This window comes from Brassica oleracea, chromosome C8 (assembly GCF_000695525.1).
Source record: "Brassica oleracea var. oleracea cultivar TO1000 chromosome C8, BOL, whole genome shotgun sequence".
Lineage (NCBI taxonomy): Eukaryota > Viridiplantae > Streptophyta > Magnoliopsida > Brassicales > Brassicaceae > Brassica > Brassica oleracea.
In genome coordinates this window covers 31,319,458-31,333,704 of record NC_027755.1, presented here as the reverse complement: position 1 = coordinate 31,333,704, position 14,247 = coordinate 31,319,458, and the positions used below count along the sequence as shown (strand labels likewise).

The following is a 14,247-nucleotide window of genomic DNA, read 5'->3' as shown; positions in this document are numbered from 1 at the left end:
TATGTGAACTACTCTTGAATTTGTGAGCTTGGAGTTTCTTGTTCTCTTTCAACAACTTTGTGAACTACTCTTGAATTGAAAGAAGCAAATTTTTTAAAGAAAGAAACAGGCACAGCTGTGAGAAAGAAACATACACATTTTTTAAAGAAAGAGAAGTGAAAGACTTTGAATCAAGTTGCACATTTTATAAAGATAGAGAGACATAGTTTATATATAGAGAGTTATAAAACATAGTACATCCGTGAATCAAGTTGTGAGTTACAAAACATAGTACATCTGTGATGCAAAATAAGTGTAGAAAGAAACAAAAGGCTACACTTTCCTGTGGCTTAAACTACCTGTGAAACAAACAGACCTGGAACCCGTGACCTGCAACACCGTGACCTCCAACCCGTGACCTGCAACCCGTGACCTGGAACCTGTGACCTGCAAAAGAAAAGAAAACAGATTCAATAAAGCTAACAAGCTAATAGAACATATTCAAAAGCTCAAGAATTCAATCAAGTTAAACAAGCTAATAGAACATATTCAAAAGCTCAAGAATTCAACCAACTTAAACAAGTTCATCCAATCAACCTAAACAGATTCTACGACTCTAATATTCACTCAAATTCAAGGCACTGACCAAATCAAAGCATTTCAGAGATGAGTTTATTCTTAAGAGACACTTCTTGATCAGAAAGTGTGTCTTCGTTTTTGGCTAGGAGATGATCAAGGATCTTTTGTTTGAAAATGTTATTTTTCAGAGCTAGCATGCTCTGTATTTGATCAAAAGCTGTTTCATTCCCGTGCTTCTTGCGTTTGGCTGCTTTGCTAGCCTTAACACCAGGAGGCCTAACCTCTTCCTCGTCAGGCACCACCTCCGGACCTGCTTCCTTCCTTTTCTCCTTTGCACCATCTCTCGAGAAAGAGTGTGATCTCCATTTCTGATCAAACCTCAATTCCCTCCAGCAATGTTCAAGGGTGAACTTGACATGATAGTCATTTAAGAAGATGTCATGAGCAGCCTTCATGACATCATTCTCATTTTGGCCACTCGCTTGCTCCTTCAAAGCGGCTTCATGGCTTCCCACAAACTTGCACACCTGCTCATTCACTCTTCCCCACCTCTGCTTACATTGACTCCACTCTCTAGGAACGGAGCCAATGAGCTGAGGGCTTGAATTGAAATACTCATCTATTCTCTTCCAAAACGCTCATGCCTTCTGCTCATTACTGACTATGGGATCCTTGCTCGTGTTCAACCAAGCACTAATGAGCACAAGGTCTTCTTTGGGTCCCCACTTTCTCCTTTCCAATGGTTTAACTAACCCGGGAGAGTTACCAGCTGCCTCAGCAGAGTCTACGTCTATTGGTGTACTGCTCTGCGAAGCTAATAAGTTAACAAACCCGGGAGAGTTAAGGGAGAAAGGTTCCATTTTGGTTTAGGTTTGGTTTGGTGTTTTTATGTTTTTGTGTTTTTACAAGTGGATTTGCTATGTTTATAAACTAGTCTTAAGCTGACCGCTTTGATAGGAGAGAACAATTAAACAAACTCTACCTACCAAGCAGTCATTAGAGAAGCCATTACACAACAACTAGTTCACATAGAGCAGTCAATACACATCAAATCAGTGGAAAAAATTAACTACAGCTAAGTATAATCGAACATTCATCACAGCAACCAACCAACCAACAGAATTAATGATAGCTTTTTTAAGTTCTAGTTATAGTACTAGTTCTCGTTGTAGTTTACTCTATTTGTAGTTGTAGTTCTAGTTCTCTTATGCTTACATTAAGTTCTAGTTCTAGTTTAGTTTTAAAAATGGTTAACTTTTTATTAAAAAGTTGAACTACCTCTACTTTTTTTAAAACATAAACATTTTCGAACAGACATATAGCAATGATCACAGATACAGTTTAGTTGAGTCTTACCTTTGCTTTTCATTCGAAGCAGACCTTCTCCAAGTCAGCTACCTGCACGGTGAGGTAATCCACCTGCCCAGAGAGGATTTTAACTTGTTCCTGAACATGGAAACATCAATGAAAAAGTGTTAGTCACGCAAAAAAAACTAGATAACTATAATGTAACAGCAATGAAAGAGCAAAGAAAGTTCACTAACCTCCAGTGTCTCAATCTGTTTACTGAGATTCGACACCCCCATCATCACCTGGTCAGCCTCCTCCACCCGCTTAGTCAACCTTTCGATCTCCTCCTGCACACCTATCACCCAAGGCTGACGATAATGGAACCCATCAGCCTTGGTTACAACATAAACAAAAATCAGACACTTTTCGATAATGGAACCCATCAACGATAATCAAACCGTGAAAAATCAGACTTACCTCGTAGTTTTTACAGGTGAAGAACCGCTTCCCAGGAAGAGTGTCGTAGTCGTCCTTCCCGCAAATCTCATGAATGATTCTCCCACCACATGGACACCTTCTAGGAATCCCGTCTTCTGAATCGGCCACGAACCCTAACATGTTGATGTAATCGTTTTGCCTCTTTGAATGTCTTCTCTCTTCTGGCGGATCCATCTGTACCACATATCGAAATTATTAGCACATAATAACGATACAATATGATTAAACGAACCCTAACAAAAAAACCCCAAATCGATTTTAAATCACACATATCGCAATCGCTTTCGAGCCCAAAAACGACTGTAAGAGACCGTGACTCTACTCGATACTGACCTAAGCTCGTGGAGAATAGAGTCCGTCGTCGATTTGATGGAGAAAACCTCTGGAATTTGCAGTCGCACGAAATATCGCCTCGGAGAAGGCAAATCCTAGCTTTTTCAGAGAGGAGAGAAATGAATCGAGTTACACGGAAACCCTACTTTCGTCGTCGTCAACGCGGAAGGAGCAGACACTTAGTGATCGATGCGTGGCTTGAACTCGCCTCCTACGAGTTCACTCGTAAGGCCCGGTTCATCGAAATAAACTCATTTTTCTTTTTCTTTAATCCCTTCGGGCCTAAGAACTCGAGCCCATGAACCCATCAAAAACCGCTAATGCGGATGCTCTTAAGTGTTTATTGGTAGAGAAATGTGGAGAAGTGTTGAGAAGATGAGAGGGGTCAAAGGATGATAGGTAAGGATGGTCTACATCTCCCAGCAAAGGGGTAGGAAATTGATTGGTAATAAATGATGTCTGAATTAATCCTACATTATTTAAAGATGTACGTTTATATCCTTTTCAGTTTTACTACTGTTTAATTGCTGGTTGTGACCAATGTAACAATAATCCATACACTATATTATATACATCACTCACCACAAGAGCGGGCTTCGTATATCACCGTATTATGTATGACCTTGAATATGAAATGGAAATAAAAGAAGCAAAGCATGTGGGTTTTAATTGGAGGAGTTATGAAAGTTGTCATTTGTGTGAGTGTGTAGGTAGAGAGAGATGGTCAAAGAAAAAAATGAGATGTCAAATCAAATAACAGTGAGTGAGAGAGAGAGGGAAAAAAGAACTGTTGATACCATCAATCTTTGCTCCCAAATCTGCCCAACCCATCACACCCTTAGGGCTCCACTCTCTTCTCTTTTGTCTTTTATCACTCTCCTTCACATTACTTTTTGCCCCTTCTTCACCCATTTATCATCATCTTCGTGTACATTCATACATGTGTATCCACTTCCCTAATTTTTATAAATAAATGTGTATACACATGACTGCATGCATACGTATGCGTATGCAGCAATAAAGGAATATTCACTGTTCACCGATACTTTTTTACACAAAAGAAATTAGGTCAATATCTATGTATATTAGTATATATAAGCCTCCATAGAGAGATAATCATTTGGTTTCGAATTTTAAGATAAATTATAAAGTGAATCATTTATAGATAAAGAGGTCTGATGTTCTTTCAACGAGCAAATATGTCTCTCCACTAACAAAAGGTAGAAAAGAAAAGAAAAGCTAAGACAGCATATTGAAAAAGCTCGTTGCTGGAGGAAAAGTCTCTCTTTAACTGTAATCCTAGTTACACAATCAGATCCAAATTGGATCTTGAATTTTAACACTACAACAAACTGACACACAACAAAAACAGTGACTACAATAACAAGAAAATCACTTGCAGTCCGGTAGTATGATTTGTTTTCATATCAAGATAAATAATTGGCTTTAAGAGCTGCATTTAATTAGTTTACCAAGTGCACATTTAATATGGTGATTATTCATTAGAAAAATTAGCCTGAACATAAGTACATAGGAAAGTTATATCAAAAAGAAGCCAGCAAAAATGATTTGAACATATATCTATATATATAAACATGCTTTAGCACAAGGAAAATTTGATTGAATAACAATGCATTTTACATTAAATTATTTATGTGATATATTATTAGTTATATTATACAAATTAGCAATCTTTTCGAAAAACATACGCAAGTTTTAAAATTTTCATTTTTGAGTATTTGTGAACATTTAAATTCAAAATTTTATTTGCTGATCAGTGAATTAATGACTTTCTTCCCATTGGTGTTAGTATGTTAGGGTAATACAGTCAATTATGAATTGGAAATTGTAAATATTATAACCAACACAAAGTATTTGGCAAACGATATAAGTATAAGTGCTGATTATTAGAGCACCATATAAACACAAAAAATCCACATACATATATTATAATAATTTTTAACCATATGGCATCCGCATAGCATCATCAAATCATTTTAACACAATAAATGAAGTATGATAACCTATAACTTTATATTTGATCTTCCTAAGAAAGTTTAGCAATTGAGTAGTAATATTCTCTAGTGTCCATTCTCTCATTATTCTCCATGATGTCACTAGACAATTAAGTAGCATTATTTAAATGCTATTAAATAATAAATTCGAAGATAACACCACTAGAAAGCAACTGTCTTTCAGAAAGAAAGAAAAGAATCTGTTTATTACTCGAATTAAATTATGGAAATATTCATTATGATCTAGAGAATATATTATACTTACATTTAAAGAAAACTCTTAACAAAGTCTACATGCTAAATAGTTTTTAATGTGTTCTGGATTTAGTTGATTGTCCCTTGATGTTCTAGAAGTTTGATTGTGCTTTAATTGTTTTTCAGTTTATGTTCTTGTTTCATCTTGTCTCCCTCTTGTGGACTAATGTTTCAGGGGATATATGTTTATTCCGCCAGACTTATGGTTGTGTTCTTATGTATAAGTTCTTGACGTAATCTTCTGAATCAATATAATCAATCAGTGTTTTAAAAAAAAAAACTCTTAACATAATGCAAGCATGAATGGATAGCATCTACTTTTGTAGTATTTTACTATCCCATCAAATATAGGTCAAACGTTTATGATTTATTTCCTTGGAAACGAAAAGTAAATTAATTCCAATATAATACATAAATAAGGTAGAGACCGTGGAGAACCCCATTATTTGGAGTTATACATTCCTTTGTAATAAATTTAAGTAGAAAGCTAGAGATACATTTTTTAAATTTTCCAAGTGATCCTGATCGTTTTTTTGTATATGACCATTTAGATGATCACATAGCTCTTACTAGATAAGCCCTACCTCCATCAAAACGTGGTCCATAGTTTTAGGCATTCTTAGAATTAATATATATACTGAAAACTAAGTACTTATACTAATTTATAACTATTTGGATATTGACTCATGATCATTGTCTAATTGTTCTACCTCAGAGGCAGGCTCATCCTCTTCATCAAACCCATCAATGCCATAAGCTCCATGGCCATTTCCAAAAGCCTTGATGTGATCTTTCAGAGAGCGCTTGTGCTTGAAATCAGATCCACAAATACAATACCAAAGCTTACCACAATTCTTCTCATGTGTTCTCCAGTCCCCTCGAACCGCAAAAACCTTTCCACATTTCCTACACATGAAAGGCTTGATTCCATGTTTCCTCTTGTAATGTGTTTGAAGTGTTCTGAAGTCTTTCAGAGGCTTTGCCCTTGGATGGTCAATGTTGTTGCGACAGCCTGGTGCGCAGCAGTAGCACGGAAGCCTCAGCATTCCAGTTGGCTGCGTCCCCCTTAGAGATTCGGGTCCTTTTCTGTATTGTGATCCATGTCCCCACATATGCATCTGTAAACAAATCGTGTATATATATGATCATGCAGTCTTTGAAACTCACAGTATGTCCGAAAGTTGATAAGATATGATATGTTTATTAGCCATTTTAGTAACATGTGTCTGCTCTAAGATGTTATAATAACTCTAACCACCATACATAGATTAACTTGTATACTGGCCTTGAAGCGTGTATATGTAATAGAAATTAAAAGAGTATTTTATCCAACAAAGATGTCACACAAATGCTGAAATGTGATAAATATAGAAATATACTTCATAAACTAAAGGAGGTAATAAGAAGATATATAAATGCATGCTTAGGGTAAACAAAATAATCAAGGGTAAACTAAAAAGCAAGATGCTTAGTTCATGTTCATTACAAGATCTTATCAAACTCACATATAGAGAAAATGAAGCCATACATATATCTGAATATATTAATAGGATACATAGGTATCCGAAATCGTATGAGTACTGTTATTTTACACGTTAGACATTAAAAGACTCTCATACAAAAAAAGGATGAGACACTTGCAAAGACACAGAGACTCTGAAAGTACTAAAGACATAAAGAACATTTACTGTCTTGTTAAATCTCAGTCTCAGTCTTCACAGTATCTCAAGTCTCTCGGTTCTTTGTAATGCAATGATTTATTCATGCATCAGCAAGCAAAGACTACGTCATTTAATAGATTTGAAAACAGTATACATATATTCGTGCACAGATTAAAGGTGAAGACTATTTTTTGTCTTTTCGAGGAAACTTAGTGAGCAAACAAATTTTCTTTGGTTTTTACCTTTTGGTTTTAGTCAGAAAATGAAGAAAGAAAACGAATATTTCAAAACATATGCATATATTATTACATATAGAAATAGATTAGAGAGGTTTTGATTTAAGAACCTGCATGTTGTTGTATCTGTTGAAGGTTTTGAAGCAAACAGGACAAGAGAACTGAGTAGGGCCAATGAGAATCTGAGAAGGTGTAGGGATCCAATATTGACCCTTGTTGAGTCTGCTTATTCTACATCCGCCGTCTCCACCGACTGAATCTTCATCGTCATCTTCTCCTCCTCCGACGCCGCCTTGATGGTAGTCGTTGTCGAGATCTTTCTTTCCGTTCATGTCCTCAAGATAATGAGTAGTGGGCCTCGAGGAAGAGGAGGAAGAAGACATCATGAGCAAAGAGGCCATATCTTGAGGACTAGGGCTTGGAAGGCCTATGTGAAGAGCAACGGTGACGTCAGGGTCATGGTCATCGAGGTTATGATCATCTTGATGGTGATGATGATCGTAGTCAACATCCATGGAGATTGAAGGTGGTTCTTGAATTTGATGGTCATGGTGGTGTTGTTGTTTGTTGGCGGGGCTGAGGCTGAGGAGAGGGAGGGCTTCACGGAGAGGAGGGGAAGGAGGAGGAGTTGATGCTGGCGGTGGACGGTGGAGGTCGCCGGAGTGAGGGAAGAAGAAAGAAGAGGGAGGAGGAGGAGAAGGGTAAGTTGAGGAATTAGGGTAGTGGTGAAAGGGATTGGACTTGAACCAGCCCGTGAAGAAATTGGAATAAGGATCAGTCATGGTGAAGAGAAAAAAAGAGTGAAGGGAATAGTTTTCACTCTTGTGGGATTATCTTTATACAAGAAGACACAAGGATGGAGATGAAGATGGAGATTGTGATGGGATGGGGAGAGAGAGGGGTCCTTTTCCAGAGAGAGATTATTAAATGTGGAGTGATTTTATTTTTGGTGCAACCTGAGTGAAAACTAGAAAATTCAGACTTTAACCCAAAAACAAAGAAAAACAAAACTAAAAGAGCAGGTCAAATACAAATGTATATATTAGTCTACCCAGTAATTATTTCATTCAGATATGTAGGTCCTTATTATTTGTAGAACTATTGTGCCAATTTCAGTTTCGAACTACCGCTTTAAGAGCATAATTAATAGGTGTTTTTAGGAGGGTTATTATCGGAATATAAGAACCGGCTCTTCCCAAACAATGTAATACCATTTATGATGTCAATAACTTTTGTCCATATTTAAATCTGAATTCATGTACGTAAATATGAAAATATGGTTAACAAAAAAAGTATGTGATGTTGGGATATAATGATTTGGGTATCGTAATCTTTTTAGAGTAAGATGAGGCGAAACTCCAAACCTTTTATTATTTATTTAAAATTTTAAAGGATATTATTTATTTATAGTTATATATATCTAATTTAATTAATAGTTATAGATGATTGTTTATTTATAATTATATATCTAATTCAGTTAATAATTATATATGTTCACTGCATAGTGAAACAATATGATTTTTATATTACCAAATTACCATACAAAAATTATGCAAGTACGTACAAAGTATTTCACATCTATGGATTATATACTCAAAACTATAGATGCTGTTTCATACAAACTACGTTAAAATATAACTAAAGATAATATGAATTGAGCCTTGAGATTTAGGGTAGCTAAGTTGAAGAGTAACCCAAAAAAAACATGCGCCAAAGACAGTAATCTTTAGCCAATTATGACAAAACAAAAAAATTACTCGATCTTAATAAATTGGTTGTATGTAATATTTGGAGCCTACTTAATTATATCAAGTATGAGTAAAACAGAATTATATGTACATGAGAAAGAATATAAAGACAAAAATAGGAAAACGAAAATACAATAAAGCATATGAGGTGCAGATACATCATACAAAGATAATGTCGCTGCTTTTTGGAGAGATTGGCTCCCATCCCAAACAAATTTTCTTATCTTAAACGCCTTTTCTCAACGACAACAACAAAATAGGCCATTTTTTCAGTTTGAGATTTTTAATAATAGTTTTAAAGAGGATAAATTTAAGGAATTAGTTTTTATAGATGAACGAATTTATCACATTGAAATTTAGGATATAATTGTGGTTTAACACACCCTTTAGTTTAAAAAGACTTATCATTATAGTGAACACCTTTACAAGAGAGAAAAAGGATACACAATACCAAAAAATGTTATTCACTAATAGTAATGATTTTGGCAAAAATATGATTGACTAAAATAGTTTGAAAATTTAAACCTACACGGTATAAATCTACAAAATATAATTTCATAAGAATAAATAATGACACTATATGTCAATTTCGAAATGATAGGTTTTAATATTTAAAATGTGTGAAATCTCAAAAATAATAACTAAAATTATTAATTATATGAATAGTAAAAATTAATAAAAGAGATGAATAGTATATATATTTATCACTTTTTTGAAAAATATATATTTATCACTTATCTTTAAATATATTAATAACATAAATTTAAGAATCAGGAAATGTTTGAACTCGAGTAATTAAATGACGTTCATCTCTGCAATCACTTCATCGGAATTCGATTTCACTAGAATGCATTGACTTGCATTGTAGGGTTGGCCATGGATTGAGTTTTATCAGTCCAACCGACAAAAGACATAAAGTTTAAGAACTTGTGAGTTTTGTGCTAAAATTGAAGCATTATCCCATGATTTTGCTAGTTTTGGGATTTGTTTTAGAGTTTAGATTCATATATAATAGATGCCGTCCTCATCATGATGTTTCAAACTAGAATAAAATTAAAACGCATACATGATAATTCAACAATAAATAAAGATTGCTAATCAAGTAGGAGGACCCTGGATCAAACTGAAACGTATTCACGATAATTAAGCTTTTGGGATCGTGAGTGCATACTGTTATTCTACGTGCATACTAATCATAAAACCAAAAGTATTATATGGAGTATAAAAATACTTCTGCTTATGTTATCACTTATAGTCTTCTACCATATTATTATAGAAGTTATAACTTAAAGAAATTTTGTAAGAAAAAAGGGGAAGCAATTGCATTGGTGTGCGCATCAATGGTCGGCTTTCCCTCAAACGGTAAAGATCATTGAGTGTCCAAATCCCCACCGCAGATCCTGCCGCACTGTTCCTTGTCTTTCTTCTTCAGTTCTTTACCCAATATCTATCTATAATTTTATATTGGCATAATGGTCGAAGAAAATTGCGGAAGAGAACTATTTTTTATAGTCGCTGATTGTTTTCTTTGGTTTTGGTTACACGGAGTTGTGTGTGTGTGTTTAGTCTATGTTACATAGAATAATCAGAAGTGGATATACAGAAGTAAAAACGTATGAAGAAATACAAATTAAAATGATTTAAAAAAAAATTAAGAAGCGGACAAGTGTTGGAAATATAAAAATAATTTTATAAAACTTGTGACTAAAATATATATAATTCAATATATTTACTAATACGTATTTTAAAAATGTAAGTTCTGTTTGTATGATTGCACTTGTTCTCATTCTATAAATTTTTAGATATTTAAATTTTTTAAATTTATATATATTGAAAAAAAACAATTTGAAAATTATTTAAAAGAATAAACTAACTTGTCGATATTTTTATTTCGAAATCAAAATCTCCTCCTTTGATATATTAACGGCCAAAGTAGAATAATCATAGTAGAATATATATTATTGTATAAGATGTTGGTCAATATGAATTAGGAAATTATGTGAGATTTATTTCAAAGCGTTAGTATATACATATGCTAGTTATTAGAGATTGTTAATATGGTAGTTTTGAAAGTTCATGGAATGTTGAAGACTGAGTCGTGCTTTTGTTTATGCTATATATTTTGTTGGCAGACAAGAGATTTTTTTTTTTGTTCAACCCAGACACGAGATTGTTTAAATTCATAAATTGCGTACTTTGAAGGTTTTATAATGTTCAGAGTTAATTTTATAAATGCATTAGATTTTTAGTGAACTAAAATGTCACTCTTCACAAATATGCATAATAATGTTTATTTATCATACTAGTTTTTTTAGTGGTGACATATTCACATAATATTGGTTTTATATATCCATCATGACACTATTTATGCGCAAAACGGACCACATGTTCACGACGAACATTTCATGTTCACTGTTGCGATTGTAGTGTTGTTTTTTGGGAATATATGTAGGTTATAATCATGAGTACTATTTTCACCAGTAACCATCTATTTAACCTAATTGTCTTCTTTGTACCATTCTAAACCAATTTTTTCTAAGCGCTTCAGTTAAGTGGTTATCAATCATACTCATGTCAGCTAGTTTACCAATACTTTTAATGACTAGTTAAAGGTAATAAAAATACGAGGAAAAAAAATAATATAAAATCAATACTTGAAGGTAACAATTTACATAAATGATCATGGGAAATACTCAAATACCTAATGTCAGAGCATATATATAATAATAATGAATAATCTTAATTAGTATGTAACTAGAGAAACATTCTTAGAAATTGACAATTATATGAGTCTTAATTAGTAGGTAAAACTCACATTGAGTAAAATTTCAACACAAGAAGACTTAGGGCCTTCTACAAGAGGTTGGACCCTCCCAAGCCACACCTTGTGACTATGTATGTGTTTATGTTGACTACTTTTATCCTTTATGTGTGTTTTATACACATAAATACATATATATGTGTAGAGAATAAGAGAGATACAAAAAAGAAAAAAAAAAAGAGAGAGATACCATCACCATGGTTCTGTGCCCCTCTTTGTGCTTAGGTTTTATCTTGGATGTGACGTTTTGTGTACATATATGTTAAAAATTAATATCAGATGTCGGGTCGTGACATCACTAATTCTATATAGTCTATATAGTTAAAACATCTTATATTGCATGTGATGTTTCTTATTTAAAACAGTTTTATCGATACTACGACTAAATGTTTAAATAGTGATTCTGTTTGCTGAGGTTGAAATGGTAGAACCGCAGTATATACATAGGTAGACAAATGATATATTGGAGTCTAAATGCAGTAAAAATAATAAATTTTTGTAAAAGGTCTTTTGGGTGTTATATATGGAGCTTAATCCTTGGTCCGCCGTAAAGAAATGGTGGACGAGAATGGATGCTGATCGGTATGTGTATTCCAAACTTGTTCTCGTTGCCTTAGAGTTTTCCCTTTGTTTGTCTTTTCTATTTTTGTTTCTTTTAGATCGTAAAAAGGTTATAATTCTTAAGTTTTCTTGTGTGAATTTTGCTCGGTGAAAAGTGGATATAGTTCTCCTAATTAAGGTGAACTACAAATTGTGCATGTCATTTTATATTCTTTCTCACACTGTGTTATGAGAGTCGGATTTAAGATCCAGACGTTAACATTCTGTTTTACTATATGATTAATTAATACGATCATGCACTCTTATTTAATTCTGAAGCTTTATTTTCTAAAACAAAATAGTACAAAAAAAAATCACTATTTAAAACGTTTACTAACTATATTTTAACTAAAAAATTTCCCGAAAATAAAATTGATATTTACATATTTTGAAACTTTTAGTTGAAACTTTTTAGTTCTGTTTTGGTTCATATGGTCAAATATAAATGAGAAATTGCTTACACTACCACATTCATAATACCACTAACTCAACCATATTTACCTTTACTATTAAAGAGGTATATAAACATCTATAACCTGGGGGAAATTTCACTTTTACCTTTTTTTATACCACAATTCATATTTATATTCATTGATTTTCACAAATATTTTCATTAAAGAAACAAAACACTTTTATATCTTTATTTTATAGATATATAAATAATTAAAAAAATTATAGTTTTTGAATTATACATTTTCAAATTCCAACTTTTTCTATTTTTCTTTTATTTTTTTGAATATTCTTTTTTCAGATTATCTTTTTGAAATTCGAAAATTCGTTTCGAAACTATTTTTTATCATTTTTTAAAAGATTTTAGTATTTATTTATATATTTATTAATATCTTAAACCCCATCTTCTAAAACTCCACCCCTCAATTTTAAAACTTATGACTAGATTATTTAACCCTATCGTTATAAGTGTCGATTTATTTCTTTAATTGTGAGGGTAAATCTCATCAAAGTAAATATGAGAGTAGTATTATGAATGTGCTAGTTTAGACAATTTTTCTATAACTTTAGGTTTAACTAATCTAGATTTGGGGTTTAGAGTAGAGGGTGGAGTTTTGGAAGGTGGGGTTTAAGGGGGTTTATTGAATCTGAAATTTGAAGTGATTTGATTTTTAATGAGTTTTCAAATGATTGTAGGAGAATCTGAGAATTTGATGTGGTTTTTGTTAAATAACTCTAGAATCTCATATAAAACCATGAGATTTAGATTTTTATTTTTATAACTAAAGAACTCCTCTCAAACACTCTATAAACACTTAAAGCACTTTAAAATTTCTAACTTAAATTTTGGTCAATAACAGCGGATTTCAGAGTGTTTTATGAAATGACAAGTTCAATAACACTGGATCTCAAAGTATTTTTTAAAATATATGTTTGAATAACAATGGATTTGTCATTTTAATACAAATCAGCTCAAATTCCAAATTGAACACACCCCCCTAAGATTTTAATAAATGCATAAATAAATAACTACATTTTTTTAATTTTTTCAAAAAATAGTTTCAAAATGAAATTTTGAATTTCAAAAAGAAATTTTGCAAAAAAAATTTAAACAAAATAAAAAAAAGAAAATTCAAAAAAATTTATAAAAAAATCGAATTGAAAACATATAATTCGAAAACTATAAAAAATATTATTTATTATTATTTATTTAAATAACTATTATATTTATATATATATATAAAGCAAAGGTATAAAATTCTTTTGTCTCTTCAATAATTTTTTATTTTATGAAAATGAAGGTAAACATGAATTGTGATACTAAAAAGAAGGTAAAATTAAAATTTTCCAAATATAAATCTACACCTTAACACAATTGTCCTGATTAATAAAGATAATATATAATATGCTGGTGGGGACATTGTGGAAGAAATAGTAAGCTACTACATTTTTTTGGACAACTCAAATTTAAAGGAAGTGTACCACAAACTCTAGGCTTCACCTAATGTGTATATTACCTACTATTTTGATATTATTGTTCTTATATACATATACAAGATCGCATACACAAAACACTCATGGCAGTCTACCAATTATTCTCATGATTTGTTATGATAGATAGGAGTTTATTTTGTGATTTAAGCTATCATATTATTTTTTATAATCGTATTTCTATATCTAAAAACAACGCAGCTAGAACTTTCTCTTTTCCTTTAAAGCAAAAGGGTGAATAATAATCGATAAAAAGAGGAAAAATGAGTGTAGTATTCAAATAAAGTTTCA

General features: G+C 32.4%; 2 protein-coding genes across 2 annotated transcripts; both read right to left on the bottom strand.

Annotated features, from left to right (window-relative positions):
• Nucleotides 1-312: 312 nt before the first annotated feature.
• Nucleotides 313-1,418, bottom strand: LOC106309174 (glutathione S-transferase T3-like). The gene is made up of 3 exons (XM_013746235.1): nt 1,203-1,418; nt 669-1,151; nt 313-426 (listed from the first exon to the last, which is right to left on the bottom strand). The coding sequence occupies exons 1-3, from the start codon at nt 1,416-1,418 to the stop codon at nt 313-315; spliced, it is 813 nt and encodes a 270-aa protein (XP_013601689.1).
• Nucleotides 1,419-5,327: 3,909 nt separating this feature from the next.
• Nucleotides 5,328-7,763, bottom strand: LOC106307905 (zinc finger protein WIP2). Its single transcript, XM_013744997.1, has 2 exons — nt 6,957-7,763; nt 5,328-6,067 (listed from the first exon to the last, which is right to left on the bottom strand). Exons 1-2 carry the CDS (start codon nt 7,626-7,628, stop codon nt 5,618-5,620), a joined length of 1,122 nt encoding a protein of 373 aa, XP_013600451.1. The 5' UTR covers nt 7,629-7,763; the 3' UTR covers nt 5,328-5,617.
• Between the last annotated feature and the right edge of the window lie 6,484 nt (nt 7,764-14,247).